This window comes from Branchiostoma lanceolatum, chromosome 13 (genome assembly GCF_035083965.1).
Source record: "Branchiostoma lanceolatum isolate klBraLanc5 chromosome 13, klBraLanc5.hap2, whole genome shotgun sequence".
NCBI classification, from domain to species: domain Eukaryota; kingdom Metazoa; phylum Chordata; class Leptocardii; order Amphioxiformes; family Branchiostomatidae; genus Branchiostoma; species Branchiostoma lanceolatum.
In genome coordinates this window covers 5,893,669-5,914,547 of record NC_089734.1, presented here as the reverse complement: position 1 = coordinate 5,914,547, position 20,879 = coordinate 5,893,669, and the positions used below count along the sequence as shown (strand labels likewise).

At 40.1% G+C, this 20,879-nt stretch overlaps 1 protein-coding gene across 1 annotated transcript in view; it reads left to right on the top strand.

Moving 5' to 3' along the window:
- Positions 1–761: 761 nt before the first annotated feature.
- LOC136447852 (putative ferric-chelate reductase 1) overlaps positions 762–20,879 on the top strand; it is a 33,503-nt gene continuing 13,385 nt past the window's right edge. The window contains exons 1-2 of the mRNA XM_066446961.1: positions 762–1,129; positions 1,569–1,772. Coding sequence (XP_066303058.1) covers positions 1,111–1,129; positions 1,569–1,772 — 223 coding nt within the window. The 5' untranslated portion in view covers positions 762–1,110. The remainder of the gene's footprint in view (positions 1,130–1,568; positions 1,773–20,879) is intronic.

Below are 20,879 nucleotides of genomic sequence, written 5' to 3'. Positions count from 1 at the left end.
ACCGGACCTCTCTTTGTTATTCAAATGCAGAGGCTGAAGTTGGCTGAAATCATTACATTGCCAGGCAGAGGGAATTAAACACATATATCCGGGTAACCGCACTTCGAGATTAACACACCCAGCTTTAGTGTAGCGTTGGTGGAAGAACTTGCAAGAAGAGATTTGCCCAAATACACTGTTTTATTAAGTACAAGGTTTAGTTTTGAAAAAAAGGTTAATTAACACTAGTCTCTTTTTCTTTCTAAGATCCCTCTATGCATTTACTATGTCGAATCCTTGTTACTTGTCTTGGTATTGCGATTGTTTCCCTTTGTTGTTTATTTCGCACATAACACAATAAGCGAAAAAATGAATAAATACAATAAGCGAAAAAATTATGATGACAATTAGACAACTATACAAGGGAGGCCAGAAACTTCAAAGCTGATATGATGACCACCCAACGAACTGATATTACAGTGCAAATGATTTTATTTGATTGTATAAAGATAAATAATGAAAATGTCACGTCAAATCGTGAAATGAAACATAAGTTAACTAAAGATATACATAATGGTTTGAACATTGTCTACACAAAATAAACGTTATATCATCGCAAATTGAAGATTAATCTTTTTTATTATAATTTATTCATATATTTTGCGTATGGGACACTTTTCGTCGGTAAATCTCGAACAAAGGCGGATTCGAGAGTGGCGTTGTTGGAAATCCCCGCAGTTCCAAGGCCCCTAGGATGTCATAATGAAAACTCGGGTGTGATGACCGGAAAGGTGGATCCGCCCGTGTGCATATACTACTAACACTCGTGGGACCGGCATGTATTAAACTGTCTCGTGCAAGACGTATTGTCCAGCTTAGCCGTAATCTTACGTTATGGCACCCTCTCAACTCAGTAATAGCTGCCATGGCGTCAAAGTCACGGTCGTAAAAGGACTGTCTTTCCGTACAGTTGAGCATATAGCCTTTTTGTCTGATATCTAATACCGCCTTTTTATGAACGACTTGTCCCATGTAATAGCCTTCTGGTGCCGATGATTGTAGGTGCTGCAGAGATTGCCTAGGTTACGGTCGGAGGTGTTGGCATAACAGGGGGCTGCATCTGGCTTTCAAATGCGTATGTACACGCCAGGTACCCCTCTATTTGTATATTCCATTACTGTATGTGTGTAGGGTATTGATTTTGGATAAGGGTCTTCCACTACCCATGGGGTTACGTGATGACTATGGTCTTACCAAATGCGGCATCTTTCACGCGCTGCTGTTGCAATTTCCCGCCGAGGGGAGAGATTTCACGTTTGTAAGATTCAAGCTGCAGCTAGCAGGACAGAATGGGATGTGAACAGCGCAACAACACGTGGGCGTATAACAGGGCAGTAACAAGCGCTGCTTCTATCCGGGTCTATCTGGGAGGAAGCAACTTCCCGTGCAGTCTACTCAGATGAGTCTAAGAGGGCTGACGCTTCATCATATAGACCAACACCTTCCTTTGTCAGTTTTTCGTTAGATATAGGGAGAGAAGAAGGAGGTTGTTCACTTGGCATTTGCAGTTCTGTCCTTGGTTCCTCCAGGTATGCTTCTCAGTCTATGGGTACCGGCCCTTGCGGCCACGTTCCTCGGGGTGGGAGCGACTTCCCTCCCGACGCCAGCTCCGAAGAAGGTGTGCACGTCGCTGAGGGTCGGATCTGCGGGCAGGACAGGGAAGGACACGAGACCGCCACTGATACAACTCAGCACGTCGGTCGACAAGTTCAGTCCTGGGCAGAATATAACAGGTAGGTACTTCCTTTTGTGACATAGTCTTTTCCTGCGATATCTGACAATATCTGTAAGGATACGTATGAAACAACGGTATTGTTGATCTTTAGTTGCATGTTCTTGCCCACATGGGCCAAATGCAGTAGTTATACCATTACATCAAAGACAAAAGATAAAATACAATTACTTGTGTTGATAGTGGACATGTACAAGGGGTAGAGAAAACCGTAACTGTTAATGTTGTTAAGAATGTAAAGCTAAGCTACTGATAGATCTATCGTTTACGGATAGAAATTCCGTTTTCAAGATAATACTGGGTATCATACGTAATCGAGACGTCCATGACAACTACGTTTTTTTGCAGGCAATAAAGGTCTTTATCAAGGCTTAAATTATTTATAATGTTTACAGTTCCTTATTGATGATATACATGTATTTTCTGTGTACCATTTCCAAATTCTATCGGATACATTGACACCAGGTAGAGTTACTCTAGTGATGAAAAATTATATGCATTATTGTGTGATATGTTTCACGCCTTACAACTGCGATTTTGTTTAGGCCTATAGGCCATACAAGCCACAGTTATATTAGATTCCCAGTTTGTATTCTATCGGAAAGGTTATGTATTACACAAGAAGTAATTTGACAGCGTCCTTATCCAGCCTAATTCCGCCAACCGTCGATAGTTGATACGGTGTCGACGTTCTGATCTAACAGGGAAGTTTGTCTTGCTTTGGAAGAGTTACGGCTCCTGTTATTGAGTCGTGCCATGTGAGAATGGTTATATGAGCATTCCCTTGCCTTCTCAATCAATCATGCAATTGTTAAATTGGAATTTCCGCACGGTGTAGCGGCGTTAGGTCCCACGTCGGCAGATGGAACTCATTTTGATTCCTACTCCAGACGCCTTTTCGGAGAGCGCCTCTCAGCACGAATGTAATTATCCTGAAGGCACGTTGTATGCTATTCCCCGCACAGTTTCTTATTTTTCTATGTAATGCAACTAAGTCTGTATTACTCTCGTATCACTCTCCACCGGGAAAAAATCGGAGATTTCATACCTATGTGAGATTTTGTTGCTAACTTCTTTTTTTTAAATTTGTCATCATTGTGAATTTGTCGCTAAATCTGTATAAATGTTTTTCTGCCTATATGAAACTTAAGACCAGGGGCCAAGCCAACTTTCCCAACGTATCAATCTCCATTTGCATCATCTTCCGTCTTACATCCTGTCACCATACGATATTCAAATAACCGCAGGCAGGCAAGCGCCAAGAAATACAAAAAAACGTTAACGCATACCGCCGTTTTCACGAGATATACACTCGCACTCCGGATGATCATATGAGGAACTTCATATAGAGCAACGAAATACTATACAGCAGCCAAGCACAAATCAACTCTTTAGCTACGATCTAGGTCTGGCATGCGAGTATGCATCGGTTTTGGGATGCACATGGAAACTATGATATTTCTTTTGAAATCATACAAGAGCAAACCTGTCTGCATAAGAAATAAAACATAGTTAGAAAAGGAAAATTGTGCATGATATTTCACTGCAACTTTTTACCTCGAGTGCATAGGTGGTATTCAGTGCGTGTGCAGCGGCTTCAACCGTATCGTACTGGTGTCACCAGCATTATGTTCGTGTTTGCGAGAAACCTTGAACTTCCTGCGTTTCTAAAAAGACCTAGACAGCTCCCCTGCAAATGGAACGCTGTAGGTGTACTTCACTGGCCATGAATGCATACCAAACACTTAGGTGTCTGGTGAAGACTCTAAAAGCAAGATCTTGTGCAAAATTCAATATCATATTGCAGGTTGCATCTTTTTTCCTTTACATCACTGCCGATGGTTTCGTGTTCCAAGTCCTATTAGGTTTTATTACACTGTAGAAACTGAATATACATCTCCCGGTTTTACAGCGACCTGGTCGAATGCTCACGCCAAGTGTCCTAATATTACACGTTTCCCATGTGTGCGTGTGGCTATACTTTATTACGCCTGTAAGAGGTCATAAAGCCGGAATTGAAACCTGACGTTTTGCGTGCACGGAATAATAGGGGAGCAAATAAGAGACATTGACCGATGTCCTGCATTTGTAATGAAATGCTAAAGGACATGAACATTTTGATGTATCGAGCTCATAGCAGGTACCACTCGTCTGTAGAAAATCTCTTTCTTGCAAACATAATTTATGTAATAAAGAAAGTATAACTCTAGGAAGGAGGTTCAACGCTGATAAAGATATTGTTTCCGGTTGGGTATGCGTCTTGGCGTCTATAACTCAAGATACTTTTAATTGCTTTGTATGATTCTAAGTGTATGAAATTGTGCATGTCCAGAAAAATTGTGATTTGGGCCCCCTAACAGTGTTTTCAGGTACTGCAGCATTGCAGACCGACACAGCCTTCCTGAATGTAGTATGGTATAGTCCATAGTCTTTCCTAAGATGTGGGTCAATGACCTCAATTTGGGACACCTGGTGTGGCTTGGGACTTGTTGAGCATCAACTGTTATAAGACTAGGGTTATGGCATTTGAGAAATTCACAACAACAAAGAAAAACTTGGTTTTGTTGTGCTACGTACATCCCACGATATCGGCATCTAGACTTAAGTAGGGCCATATACATGTATAGCCTCTACCAGGCTACGTGAATCGCTGGAAAAAAAATTGGGCCAAATAGAAAGAATAATGTGCTAAGGGGGTCGGCTACGGAGATAGCGACAAAAGACGAATCACGAAACCTATTGTCCCTGTCTCCGTAGGAGTCTATTCATTTCTTTCGGCTAGTTCCTTCTGCTTTTCCAGCGAATCCAAGTAGCCTGGAACAGACTAGGCCATACACATATATACAGTAATTCAACCCATCATAGCGACGGTTTTTATTTGACGCATACGAAATGAAGCCATAGGGCAGCCATATAGGAAAATAACCACCGTTAACCAGATGGCGTTGACACATTTCATGGTGCAATGGTACTAATGCCGCTGGGGGATGCATCCAAATGTTCATTTTACCCGGTCAAATATGGATGTGCCCATGTGCGACCCGCGCCTCTAATAACCATCAATAGTCTCTGGCGCATGAAGGACAGTGAACCCTGGTGTCACATTCCCTCTCTTTTCATTACCTGCATATACACAAACTACTTGAGCTTTGACTCTTGCGACTATTCTTGTTACCCTGGGAAATGGAGGTATATTTTTTTGTGTGTGTGTGTGTGTGTGTGTGTGTGTGTGTGTATGTGTGTGTGTGTGTGTGTATGCGTGTGTGTGTGTGTGTATGTGTGTGTGTGTGTGTGTGTGTATGTGTGTGTGTGTGTGTATGCGTGTGTGTGTGTGTATGTGTGTTTGTGTGTGTGTGTGTGTGTGTGTGTGTGTGTGTGTGTGTGTGTGTGTGTGTGTGTGTGTGTGTGTGTGTGTGTATTCAGACCCACGACTTGATAACTTGTTGTGGTGATATTTGGTAAGTGGTTTGGTGTTATGAATTCAAATTTTAAGATCAATTTGGGGCCTCCTGCTGGGTAACCTTGGTACTGCAACAGTATTTCCGGGTTTTGCATCTTTCGTCCTGGACATACTGTGGCCTTGTTGATGATGTAACGTTACCGTTTAAATACCTATCATAAGCAGTTGCCTCTAAAGGAAGCTCTTAACATTAGCAAGAAATTTGTAAAGCTTACAACGGTTGTCTTTTATCTGATTCTTTCAACGAAGGGTATATGTGATACTAATGCCGGTTATATATCATTGGGATGATAGGTGTTAATAATCTAATAGTCGTTCCCCTTCAGGTCGATGATTGGATAGTTGAGAAGCTCTTTGAATTGTTGCCTCAGGGCATTCTCCACAGGTAGAACATCATAAAACTTATTATCTCATTAATCAAACAAGAGTCTTAGGACCCAAAATCTCCATGAAACTTTTTTTGTATTAAACCAGTTCCCCCCATTCTATATCGCTCAATGGTATGACCCCCGGCCACCTGCAGCTGTCGGGGGCTCAGGTTCCACAGTGACCCACTTTCGCTATCAATAGCTACTAACAGCTGTTAGAAGTGCCACAATGGCCAACACTGCAAATATAGATTTTCCCATTACTTAGGCAAATTAAGTCCAATTTGCATAATTTGCACTTCATTGTATACATCCCTCTCTAAGCTACCTGCCAAGTAAATAACATGAAAATCTGTCGCTCCTTTCTTCAGTTATTCTCCTTTGAAGATTTTGACAAATACGCCATTACAGTTCCAGTGACACATACCAGAGGGCCCAAAATCGACCTTGACCTTTCTCCTCCCCACACCTACCCACATAACAAATATCATTACAATTCATCTACACGTTCTATAGTTATGCTGATTTTACGCATCCGGTGACACATACATACACACACGGTGACACATTCATACACACACGCGCACACACACGCAAACACACTAACTTTGCATGATTTGCACTTCAGTGTGTACATCTCTGTCCAACCTACCTGCGTACCAAATAACATGAAAATCTGTTGTTCCTTTCTTCAGTTATTCCCCTTTAGAACATTTTTACAAATAGGCCATTGCAGTTCCAGGGACACAAACCAGGGGGCCCAAAATCGACCTTGACCATTCTCCTCCCAGCGCATACCCACATACCAAATATCATTACAATCCATCTACACGTTCTACAGTTATGCTGACTTTAAGCATCCGACGACACACATGCAAACGATTTACCTCCTTACTTATGCAAATTTGGTCTCATTTGCATAGTTTGCATTTAAGTGTGTACAACTTGGTCTAGCCTACCTGTGTATCAAAGAACATGACGATCTGTCGATCCACTCTTCAGTTCTTCTACATTGAAGATTTTAACAAATACGCCATTGCAGTTCCAGTCACACATGCCAGGGGGCCCAACATCGACCTTGGCCTTCCTCCTCTTAACACCCACCCACATACCAAAAATCATTACAATCCATGTACAGGTTCTACAGTTATGGTGACTTTAAGCGTCCGGTGACACATACATACACACAAACACCAAACGCAAGCAAAACAGTATCTCCATGAAAAAGCCTTTTTTCATGGAGATAATTAATGTTTCCCACCTGGCTGTGACTGTTAAGAGCAAAGCGATTTAACAATGTTAACAATGGAAGGTACTTCTCAGCCATTGTCGCCATCATTTGATTCACCACAATTTTACAAGAAATGATGGTTATTCATTACATTTATTTCCTTTTTAAAAGAACATGATAATTGAAAAAAGAAGTTGTGATAACGGCTTGTGGCTTTGTTATTTTGTATTTTGATAGCAGTCTAGTAGTGTGTCACTATATTCTGCTGCTGCAGTGGTATGGACAAAACTGCAGCTGCAATCAGTCTTTCTTCATATCTCCCCACTCTGTCCTGTTCATCGCGAGCTTCCTAAGCTCCTGTGGTTTTCTATCTGACCGTAACGGTCCTAGTTCTCTAGCCTTGAGGTCTGGCCGAAGTAAGTTGTTATCCTAGGGTCACATTTCCAATTCGGGGCCCGGGAACGGAAACTATGATATAGAAGACAACAAAACACACAAACTTTTTTTTTAATTATTCCTTACCATACGTTATATATATTCTTGATGTGCAGCGTTTATTCTTTGTTTTCTCAAACAGCCAGGTCAAGCCTCGGCTTGGAAATGTGATCCTAACATAAATCTGTTCTACTATAATCCAGCGGTATAGATGGAAAAGGAAGAATTGTGCAGATTTGTCTAAAAGCACCAACCTTGGCACACGTGTAGTTGAACATATTCAGCATATGCATAAATCTGAATATGGGTGCTTCTCAGAATCGGACCAGAAGCACAGTGACGGCAATACCACGGTACACCAGCCCCATGTTTGGCTAGAAAATTGCTAAAATGTCAGGAAATCTATTCCGGGCAGAAATTGAGAGGCCTCCATGTCTGCGTTTGTTTAGAATACAATTGATTACATGTGTGCCTAATTTCGTGCTTTTTGTATAATTTGGCACTTTATTCAGCTACGCCGCTGGACTGTTTAAAGTAAATTAAATCAGTACATCAAACAGCGACCGTTAGCTTCATTTTATTGACGGTTGTGTGAAGACATACATCCCTTGTCTTCGGCACACCTCCTGCAATAAGACATATTGATCCAATCACTTAGTCTTCGCGCCTGAAGAAGCCAAGCGGCCGTCTGGTGGCCTTGCTAAAATTGGGAAGGCAAGCAGCAATCATGACCTACCAGTAACCTGCGTCCATCAAAATGAAGATTCTCATTTTGTCCAAATATAATGATGCCCCTCTGGATCTTGGACCTGGCTATATTATATTCGTCGTTCTATCGTCGTATGATTGCAACCTATGAGCGTTCTTGGGATATTCGTGCATGTTAAGTACAACATTCAGCTGTCTTGTTCCCGAAAAAAGGTGTCTTAAATCATTTTCTGCCGTTTAATGAAGTCACATACTGTTTAAAATTCCCATTTAATCAAACCGTACGCCGACCAAAACATGAAAATGATCATAAAGTCCTAGAGTAAAATTTCGAACTGTAGATTTTTTATTTAGTTTGGAAGTAATGTCTTTCTTAATCTAACATCTTGCTCTCGTCGTCGATGGATCTCTTTAAACATTGAGGACAGCCTTTGGTAACTGAGAGCAATGATCATCACATGGAGTAATTTGCACTTGAAATTGGTTTTCGGCAGATACCAAATTATGTATTACCCACTCTTCTCTCTAGATAGTCGAATGCATTTAGTCTCTATCTCAAATGCACACAGGCTTAGGTAATCTAAATCAATCTTATGGCTAAAAATACATCTTAAAGTCGTTACGTGCTTAGTGCCAGCGCCAAAAATAAAACGGGCGACTGGAGAATCAATTTGTCGTACTTGAGAAGAGTTGTTTTTAAGGCTTCTGGGCGGCAGAAACGGTAATGAGAATGGTGTGTACGAACTCCAGATGCATGTAGTTATAACATTAGATAGATTAAAGTAGTAAATCTTGCCCCTGTTCAAAGCTGTGATGTGTTGTACCCTTTGGTATGGTTTTCAGTCTTGTTCAATAGCCTGTCTATATCTATCCCTTCACTGCCGTTATAACCTTGGTTAAGTGGCAGTCTACTCTAGAAACGTGAGAGCTCAATAAATCCAACAACATTCATGTTCTACAGTAAACTGGTAATGGGTTCTTTTATCACTTTCAATCATAGATCATAACGTTTGGCATTTACAAAAGAAATCTTTGGAATAATAAAAGGCAATGGAAAGGAATTCATTAAGGACATCTTTGTAACTATCTTTTTTTTATAATTTCAGTTCTTGGCACTTTTTGAGAAAGTTACAGTTTTTTACACTAATCATCAAACAAAAGCTATTCATCACATGCTTGACGAATGCTTTAATTGTGTTTAAATATCAGATGAAGTGTAGTGGAGCTATACGGGTGCTATACGTTTCCTTAAAGATCAGATTTCATGTAGTGGTGCTTTACAAATGATATGTGCTATATGATGTCATGAAATGGAGCTTTACGAATGCTAAATGAATGCTATGTGCTTAAAGAACAGATTTCGTGTGGCGAAGCTTTACAAATGCTATATGCGTTTGCTTAAAGACGAGATTTCGTGTAGTGAAGCTTTACCAATGCTATACGTTTTCTTAAAGTACATGTTTCGTGTAGTGGAGCTTTACCGATGTTATACGTTTGCTTAAAGACCAGATTTCGTGTAGTGGAGGCAATGATCATGTCACTTGTCCAAGATTAATTTAGATAAAGACAACCCGAGGACATGCACATACAGGATTAGACCAATCGTTCCCTCCCCTAACTAACAGCCTAAGTACGTCCTGTGGAGAAGTGCATCGATCCCTCACTATCGTTAATATCCATATCTCCTCCCCGTGTGACAGGGGTCCAGGCAAACTCCGGGCTGCAATCTGAATCGGTCCGTTAACTTCGGCGTAAGTAATATAAAAATGACGCCGTTGGGCAAGCGAGAGAAAAGGTATTAATAACACGGACAGCAATAATTTAGAAGAGAATACAGACAACAGAGATGTTTCAGACATGCTTCCGGAAGATTATGGGAATAAGCACAAGAAAGAGGCAAATCAAACATCGGTCCGTACGAAGACCTGCTAACCATAGTAAATAAAAGAAGACTGAAAAGGTACATGTACGGCAACGTGTCACGGTATACGTAACTGGGACTAGGCATAAATATAATACAAGGAACCATCAATGGAGGAACAAAGAGTAGACTAAGGTAAGGGTTGAAGAATAGTATCAGAGAATGTGCAGGCATGACACTAAGTGAAACACTGAGAAAAACAGACAACAGAGTGGAGAAAACTGGTTGCCAGATCTTCTGTGGTGTAGGTAAAAAAAGGTAAAGGTACCATAGCCTTTTGGGGCCGTTGGAGCAGTGGGTTTTTACCCACCGTGTCTAGGGCACGGTATTGGAAGGCGGAGCCCATCCCTCTCCTTCCACCGCCTTTTACCTCCCCAACCGAAGTCAGGTACCCATTTCTACACCTGGGTGGAGTGAGGAAAGTCGTGTAAAGTGCCTTTCCCAAGGGCACAACATCGGGACGCATGTCCAGACATGTCTGGGGGAAAGCCGGGATTGAACCCGAGTCTCCTTGTTTGACAGTCCAATGTTCTAACCACTACGCCACGGGATGCGTGGTGTCCCAACGGTCAAATGTTTAGACTAAGGAATAGAAGAAGAAGAATTATGTTTTGCATTGAAATATTTTTCTGTTACATACAGATATCATTGATAAAAAGTCCTTTCAATAACTCGAAAAGCAACGGATATAGGTTGCACAACGGATTTAGGTGAACTGGCGTTACACGCACACTAATGTGTAAAATTGCATAATTAGCCATACTTCCCCATAAATGCATCTTCACCTTAGCTTTCTGGACTGGAAGCAAATCTTTATTGATTCACTGGCCACAAGAATGGGTTGTTCGCCTCCGGGGAAATCAACATAACGACCTACATCACACCTCCGTGCATTCAATTCGATTATGTACAAAAGAAATCTATATAGGGGCAAAACTCTACGATTTTGTATCTGCCCCAAATATGTCATACAACGCTTTGAGGTGACGAATAAACAATTACAGTTGACTAAGTAGAGGTTTGAAAGGGCTAAATCATCACAAAAATAATGAAAATTAAGAAATCAAACATTAAAGACTTATGAAATATAAAAGAATATATAACCACCATTAACATGAATTCTCCGGGTTACATAAATCCGCCACTTGATACTAAATACAATACTTGGTCATGTATGTGTTAAATCTCTCACCAGTAGTATTCATACCACGAAGAGTGCTCTTAGGACATCGTAAATCTATAATACGACTCTCTCGTGGCATAGAACGCTAAAGCATTTTCCCTCTAGGAAGTGCATATTGTGCAGTGACATTTCAAAAGGTGACCAAAAGGTTACGGATACGGAAAAACATAGAAGAAGAAAAGGTTTTATTGACGCAAAAGTTCAGCAAATTTCGTACGGTGAACTACACATTACAACATAGAAAGACAATTTTGTAATATCTTGTTACAATTAGGTGGGAATAATCGTGCTGGGTTTTAGTGTATTTCTTAATAACCAAACAATATTTCATGTGTCTAACTATTTTTTTTTGCATTGCAAGAGTTGTCAAATCTAAAGATATATTCAACTGATGGCTTAGAGTCTTTTCAAGTCTATTGTACTTATAAGCAAAGAAATGTGAATAACGTATGAGACAGCAACGTTCACATTTAAAACTTTCTTCAAGTCTATACTCTACTAATGGACGTTATGTGGTTTGTACCAGCCCTCGGCAAAATATGCGCATGAATGTGGTAATATATGACCATTCTTGTGCTTAATCCATGGGAAATTGAACAATAATCCTGGGGCACCCCGGTGGTAGCATTGCCTCCAATGGTACATGGCCATTTAGCCTCATTTCGCATTCTGCCATAAATCTTAAGTATCCAGCCTGAGGTCTCCGAGGACACCACCCACCTTAAAGCCGAGGCAATAGACTGGAAATAAATAAGATGTAAATCCGAGCGTCTTTATGTCGCCTTTGTTAGGCCCTTAAGAGCAATTAAGATGCGCATTTTTGAATCCTTATCGCAACCCCCGAAAGAAAATAACTTCAGGTACGGAGAAGAAGAGATCAATAGATGAATAGCCTCAAACCATTCTTGTACGTAATACTGTGTGGTTTTCAGATAGATCTTTTGTAGATTTATTAAAGTTTTGATATCCACCACCTCAAAAATACGCTTGCGGCTTTTACGAGAAAATATTGAAAAAAACACATTAAAGGTAGTATGTATTCTAAAACGACTTCCACACTTATCAGAATATCTAGACCATATTTTTCTATTCTGCACAATGTAAGGAATCAGTAGCCAACAGGAATACGGCTTCTTTAATTCCCAAATATATTCAGATTATACAATCGTTCTATGCATCACCCAAGGACGTCGTAGTCACACATGGTAAATCATTGATATCTAATTTATGGGTACAAATTAACCACCGTCGTCGCCGTCCTCGCCGAACTTTACTCTTTCACAAAGTGAAGTGAATTGGTTGTTTTGTTGATTGGATTGAACCTGGTTGTCAGTGCCCATATTTTACCCTTTTGGTTTCCAAGATTAAAGTAATACCTCATGTTTGACAAGTCGATTTTTAGATTAAAGACATTATGCCTGGATGGAGACTCATCTCACGGTTGCTTGATACAGTCGTTAGGATTCTGCCAAAGCCAATTCAAAAAGATGTCGTTACTTTTTTTACATCGCAGTCATGATTGGCACGGCTCACAGTCACAGGCAGGTTGTTTGCACTCATGTGACTGTAACCCTGAGTATTGTCCGCCATGATAGATGGTTAACCTGGAACTCGTCAGGTAAAGATAGATATTTACCTTCACCAGAAGGTAATGTTTTTGGTTTGCTTTGGGGTGTGTTTTGGTGACTGTAAACAGTATAACTCAAGAATGCCTGGGTGTATTTTGTTGGTATTTGGTATGTGGATACCTTTTGATGAGAACTCAGAAATATTAGATTTTGGACCCTCTAGTGGCTTTATATGGTACTGTAGCGGAACTTTCTGGAAATTTCCGTTTTTCTCTCTTTTTATCTGAAGAAAGTACCTTAGTCAAACTGGAATGGTAAATGGATCAAAATGCATATAGATACATCAAAAGGATCTCGGGTTATGAGTGTTATGGGTGAGAAGACACAACCACAACAAAAAAATAATTCTAAGTCATCTAGAGATTCAATATTCTCGGCCATAAGCTTTTCAAAAGCATGATATACAATGTTTTCCACACAGTCCTGTCAGTCTGCTCCGCTGAAAGATTAACTGGGGTCAGACTAAGGAACGGGAGGTCAGCAGTGATAGCCCAAAGGCCGTATAAGCATGATGGAACTTGCTCACAATGAACGTGATTCAATCGCTCCATGCCCGGTGGCTAGTGGAAAAGGCACACAGGTTACCATCGATCGTACTGCGTGGCAACTCAACTTATCCACGGACTGAATTATACATGGACGAGAACAAAACTTCGATACTTTTGGAAACCTTTTTTTACCTCCGTGAAGGGGGGTCACCTCCTGCGGGGGTATTGCGCTTGATTCTTTCTGTGTTTTTGCAGTTATAAGTCAAGATCCCTTTCATTCATTTTATGTACTTTAATTTAGGCATGTCGTCTACAAGTAGAGGCGAGATAGAGCAAGTTGATTTTGGGCCCCGCAACAGTATCTCTAGGTAATGTAATTGCAGAAAGACACCCCCATATAGACGGTATGGTACAGTTCTCAGCTGGCGCCAGTAAGCTGAGGCAAAATTGCCTATACTCTCCAAGCTGAGGTTAGGCTTCGGCTTGCTACACTGCCTTGGTTTGATACTGCCTGGTTCAATTTGTAAAAGTTTGAAGCAAGTTGTAAGGAATTGAACTCAGATACCGTGTACCAAAGAGACGGTCGTAACTTTGAAAGTATCAAAGAGTAACAATCCCTCTATTGGAAATACCTATCAAATTGACCTTGCTGTAACTTATGACTTTATCCACAACTAGAGTTCCACGACCTCATACCTTCGCCAAATGATTTTGACTTTTATGACTAAAGTATCGGGAGTGTTTCTCATCAATTATAAATCATACCAGTTGATCTTCTTAACCCAAAAAAGCAAAAGTATGAGCTTAACAAAGAAGGTTATGCTAACAAAGTAACACTTATCATGAATTATGCAAATGAGGTCCTTATTAGCATAATTTGATTCAACGATATCCACATTCACATAACTTCCAAATGACACAAGTATGAAATTGCCATCATGAACATGTATGGATTTATAGTAGTTTCTCATTAATTATGCAAATTAGGCCTACATTTCCATATTTTTTTATCTCAGTAACAAATGTCACATATTTCAATAGTCATATCATGGAACACAGCGGATTTTTAAAATTGTCTCATTAATTATGCAAATTAGAATCTGATTTGCATAATTATCGTCCAATTATACAAAGCATCACGTAAGCTATCTACATGCCAGAAATCATTACCATCCATCAAGCCCATCTTGAGTTATAGTATTTTCTCATTAATTATGCAAATGAGGTCTTTATTTGCATAATTGATATCTATTAATATTTCTCTCTTCTTCAGTTACATATGTCACATGTTTGAGAGTCCTATTGTGGAATTTGGCGGATGTATAAACTTTCCTCATTAATTATGCAAATTAGATAATGATTTGCATAATACGTATCTAATTATGTACATCGTCACTCAAGGTATCTACTTACCAAAAATCATAACCATCCATCAAGCCCTTCTTGAGTTATTCCCTTTCAAAGTCTGAACCAAAATCCTCTCCTGCAGTTCCCAAACTAGGTTCCCGCTAGGGGGCCCAAACCTATACCACTAACTCTCTGTCCGAAGAGCTATCTACCACTCAAAAATCAGTTCCATAGCTTGTCCAGAACACGAGATATCGAAAAAAGAAGTTCCACTGCAGTACCGTAACAAGCCGCTAGGGGACCCAAAATCTAATCATTTCCTAGTCTCATCAAGACCTACCCACCTACCAAATATCAAGACAATCCATCCAAGCCTTCTCGAGTTATGCTGGTGGTTACAAACATACATACATACATACATACATACATACAAACGCTACCCTCTGCATAACCTTCTCGGCGAAGGTAATGAAAGGCCAAATGAAAATCCAGTCGTTCTGATGAGATTCATGGTATATGATTGTATATCCAAAATATTCTGATATACGTTATTCACTATACACAAGGCTATCATCTCATATATATGCCATAATTTATCTCAATGGACTTAGATGGCAACTTCAACTATATATTGACAACGTTCTTCAATGTGATCGAAGGATGAAGTCTGAAAAGACCAATGAAGAAGAGGGCATTCGGTCACGCACGGTACACATGTTGAAAGAAGTGCCCTCTTTGTCGGCATCTATTGGTCATGCTCCCGTATTTGGTACGCTATTAGTGCAGATACCGTCTATAGAATTTTTCATCATGATGGTATGATGGAAACGGAATTTTCTTTCATTTGATTGAGTAAAGAAGTTGATCTTGTAATTTAATTGATGTTCATGGATTCAGGTGAATTAGCCTGACCAAATCAAGCTTCTTGCAGCCCTTCCACTTAATTAAGCTTGTCAGGCCCCTACAGTTCCTACTGGTGACTCTAGAAAAAGGAATGGTTCTTTCGAGTTAGGGTTGAATGTCCACAAGCTCTCTATGAGGAGTCCCTATCAGTCCCTGACAGCAAGAGATTGTGTTACACAGGCGAAATGTGAATACCCTCGCCTCGAAACTTAGATCCATATTTTGACGCACCAGAGACGATAATTTTACAGCTTGACAAATTAATGTTTATTATTTGAACCTCCTTTTGAACCTACTTTCTTAACCTCCATCATGCTAGTTGTGAATGTTAGTAATCCAGGAAATTGAAGACTAAAATTGTAATTCAATCTATACCGCTGGATTACAGTATTACATAATTTCATCCTTTCATACAACATGATGCTAATTTCATAATTGCACGTGCACGGTCAATTCAAGGCATTATTCATCACTGATTGACGGGCGGAACAGAATTATCTCTCGATTAGATTTCCGTCTAAGGCGTCTTTCCATGAGAGGCCTGTATTAAAACCTCACAAGAAACGTTCTTTGACAGGACCTTGATATCCACACAATTGTATCAAAAGTAGACCAGCCACTCTGACGCCGCATTTCTGTCCATCGGGACCACTCTTACGCCTCATGGTTAACTGCATGCCTTATTATCCCAGCGATTCTGCACAGCAAAACAAGACCTACCAACAGACTGAATACTATCTCAATCCATTCAGAGGTTCTTAAGGTATGTGACCACACAAATCAGAAAACATAAACAAGCACACACACACACACACACACACACACACACACACACATACATATACATACAGACCCATATAGAAACAATACGTCCATGAAATAAACGTACACTAAGACAAACAGACAACTGTCTCTTTGAGAGACGTTTATACAGAATAGACTTACACATCCTAACACATACTTGCACATGTTTAATTCCGGAAAATGCATATATACAATTCCAGGAAATGCATATATGTGATTCCAAGAAATTTCACATCTGATAACAACTGAAATGTATATATGTATGTATGTATGTGTGTGTGCGCGCGTGTGTGTGTGTGTGTGTGTGTGTGTGTGTGTGGTTATACTATACAACATATGTACTATTATTCATTGGTGATTTATACATGGATAACATTGGACATGTTCGCTGGCTATAGGCAGAAGGGAAATGAAGCAAACCATCAAGCGTGAATGAGTCAACATCACAGGTTCTTAAAGACATGAGCGTCTCAACACTAAGACGTACTGCTTGTCTAAGTACTTCTAAACGACGCCAAATTAATCCCACCTTGCCTTTGGCTTGGCGCCAGATGTAGACTACTAGTGCGCTGCTCCGGAAAGTATGTAATGCACTGCTAGGGTTTAAAGCTTTTAGTACCTTGTAAGAAGCTCCGAGTCTAAGTAATTTGAGCTAAAGACCGGAAAATAGTATTTCCTTAATATTCCCCCGACACTGCGTGTACTTTTCGTCAGGCTTAAGTCATGTTGATTTGGATGATATCTGCGCGCGCATCAATTTTCCAACAAAAAGGTTTTCGAGATTACCGTAAATCGTAAAAAGCATCTACAAATAAGCAAGCATATGCCGTAAATTGCACAAAAAAGATGTTTGAAAACGGATACTGATGTCAAAAATGGTAAAGTCAATCCCAAAGTCAAAGAAGAAAACGTGAAAGAACAAACATGGGAGGAATATATTATTTGGTATACCATACTCTATTTGTCTAGTTATTTCTTCAACCTTCCTGACCACGTAGATTCCATAATGAAGGCAACTCTTTTTTGCCAATCTTTTGCTTTTCGTACACTCGTATCAGTATCGAGATTCATGTAATAGAATCGACATGGCCTTATCAGGCATTAATGCTTTGAACATAGGGATTTTGGTATTGTAATCAACTGCTGATCGATGTGCAATTAAGCACTTAGAAGATTAGGAACTCTGGAATCAAATGAAGGTGTTGATTGTTTTAAGTACTACTTAATCCATCACCCATCCATCATATCTATTAACGATGAATAACTTGAAAGATGATAACATACCCTAAAATGCTCATTTGAGTGAAATTACTTTGTTTTTTTAACACTGAACGGCAGTAATTGTTCTGTAGTTCTATTTCTAGTTCTATAGTTCCATAGCTTCAAACCAGACAAGAAGAGAATTACGCCCCGGAGTAAGTTGACCAAACACCCTACAGTCTTTCAGCAGATGCGACCTTTGATGAGAGTCTCATAAGAATACAAACACTAAGAAGTGCCATGCTGTAAGAAATGATCACTTGGAAAGCTCAGATTTACTACTTTAGTAACTGCAACAAAGCCTTTGGAGTTGATCCAGTGCAGACATCGCTAACTCTTTGTGAGAAGCTGCCACACAATGATGGATTGTCGTCTGCGTCCGTACGTATCATCTATCCACCCAACTTTCAGAATAGTCAAGTCTCATTGGCATACTCCTGATAACTTGATGAGATGATGATGATGATGATGATGATGATGATGATGATGATGGTGGTGGTGATGATGATGATGATGATGATGATGATGATGATGATGATGATGATGATGATGATGATGATGATGATGATGATGATGATGATGATGATGATGATGATGATGATGATGATGATGATGATGATGATGATGATGAGTTTATCAAAAATGTGAATTGCTCGCAGCTCATTGGCTGAATTAAGGATCCATGACAAGTTTTCAAATCTGGTCTAGAATAGAACATAACGTCATTATGACCATAAAAGACTATGATAAAGACTTAGACGTTTGACTGTATATTGGTATAATATAGAATCTACTTTTATCTGTAATAGATTTGCATGAAATGTTTGCAAAGTGTTGAGTCCAGATCTGTCTCTTTCCATGAACAGGCTAAAGCTCACATGGGTCCGCAATGGGTCAAAAGGTGATCTGACATCCTGAATATCAATGGTTGTAACAAATGGCAGCCTGTTTTATCACCTCTTCATTCTAGTTGACCAAACATTTGCTGTTCTCTAGATTGAGGATGTGGTTTGATGATCAAAGATGCGTTAGTTTCACGAAATAGCATCAGCTATCTACCAAACCATCAGAACATTCAGGTCCCATTGGCTTACCGTTGATGATTTCTATTTGTGAACGATTTGCATGAATGTTTGCATACGGAAGCAAAGTGCTGAGTTGAGATCTGGCTATTTCCACAAGCAGGCAAAAGGTCACATGAGTCCGTAATGAGTCAACTAGGTGATCCGACAGCCTGAGTATCAATGGTTGTTACAAACGACCGCGATGTCTATGGGCAGCCAGTTATATCACCTCTTTGTTCTGGCTGACCAAACATTTGCTGCTCTCTAGATTGAGGATGTGGTCTGATGATCACAGATGAGGCAATTCCTCAGAATAACTACTCCTGGCGTGGTGAAGATATGGTTATCACCGAGGCTGCAGGGGCTGTTCTGTAATCACTGCGGAGGGTAAAGTACCATCGCGACCATATACTATCACCATTGTACACAGCAAGGGATATCCTTAATTACAGTTGAGCTCCTGGTTTAAATGTGTTGCTAGTTGGGAGACCCTGGTTCAAATCCTGGGGCAGGCCATGTCGGTTTTGGCTGCACCCATCTTTCGGTAGGGATCTAAAATGGGGCACCGAAAAGGTGCCTCGGGCACGTTAAAGAAGAAATGCTAGCAACCCATCCCTGTAAAAGCACCACCTGAGTAGTATCACAGTTTCTGAGCAATGCATAGATGCCGGTGTATGCATATACAAGCCCTCTCTCTTTCCAACTTATCAAACAGAATAAGTTGTGTTGTATCTGATACCATGTACCAGTTCACCCAAGATTACAGTTAGCTGTATTGCTCATCAAGCTATGTCAACGGTGAGAGATATTTGATACTAATGGATGCACTTAAATCACCCATGGCCCAGGAAAAGAACATACAACTAGGGACAACATATCACCATGACGGGAGTCTGTTGATTGAAGACACAACGAAACATGGCTATATCTTGAGACACTTAAGACGCAGTGATGAAAGTCAGCACTGCTCTCTAAAGCTTAACAGCTCTCTTCATGATCCGTCTTTATAATGCCTTGTGTTACCAAGACTATCAGTAAACCTACCCTGTTTCAGTTCTGTGTACTCAAGACGATACAATAAACCATTTCTAGTGCATCGTTGTAAGGTATTCTAATCCTTCATGGCTTCGATACATACATGTGTATAGAGATTTAGAAAAACTACTTTAAGCAACAGATGAAAATGAGATCCTTTAATGGACCACTTCCCTTGTCGAACCACTTTCAGGAAGAAGGACTTCAAACTTGAAAGCCGGTAAGAGCACTCTCAGCAGGAAATCTTCCTGGTAGAAGACACTTAAAGTGGTGCATGTTGCCATCACTTGCATAAAAGCACTCAATATATGACACAATTTGGTGTGTGTAGATCTTCGGTGGCACTTTAAGTGATAAGTCAAGAGCAGCTGCCGTCACTTAAAGAAACAAACAGGTGGTTCTATGCAGACTTCTTACTTTTCAGTTGAGCAATCGAATGTTATGTCTCCATTCAATATCTTTCCTATTAACAAAATTGTTATCATAGCAATGCCAACTTAACGTATGAACAAGACGTAAAGCTTTTGTTTGCTTGAAGTGAAAATCACGATCGGGTAAACAGCCTCATAACGTAACAAGCCAGGTCTATCCTGAAGAGTCCAAACTGCATATCTGGACAGTTCATTTCATCCAAACACTCTGGAATGGATGCCTACTCTTTTCGAAAGTTATAGTTAGTTCGCTAACGTGCTTGAGGTGTGGCTCTCCTACAAATGGGACCTCCATTTAACGTGCTATCTGAGGAGCTTCCCTAGCTTAAGCTAGATACTCATGTTCACCTGAGTCGAGTGAGAAAATTGGTATAAAGTGCCTTTCCCAAGGGCACAGCATTGGTACATGCTAGGGATTCGAACTCAGTACCTCCAGGGTTTGAGTTCTGAGACAACCCTAACTTTGCCACCGCTTTGTTTAACGCAACCATATGCAAAGTGATACATAAAGAAAGCTTTTAAAAGCTTTATATTTTACGACTTAAAATAATAGATAGATGGATAAATACGTTTCGTCATTCTCCAAACTTGTTCAGTAAATCGTGGTAAAGGAGGAACATTTTCTGATCTGGTCTGGTGACTGAAACATTATTGATAATTAAGAGTTTTACAGGTATTGCCATGTGAGGTATATTCTTGTTTTGTTCGGATGGAATATGGCAATCGCGCTGTGACCTCACTGTGACCTAAACCCGTGACTTCATAATTGGAATATTATGCAAAATTTGATAGTATGACTGAACAGACAACAACACACACAAAGTGTAAAATAGAGTGGTTTT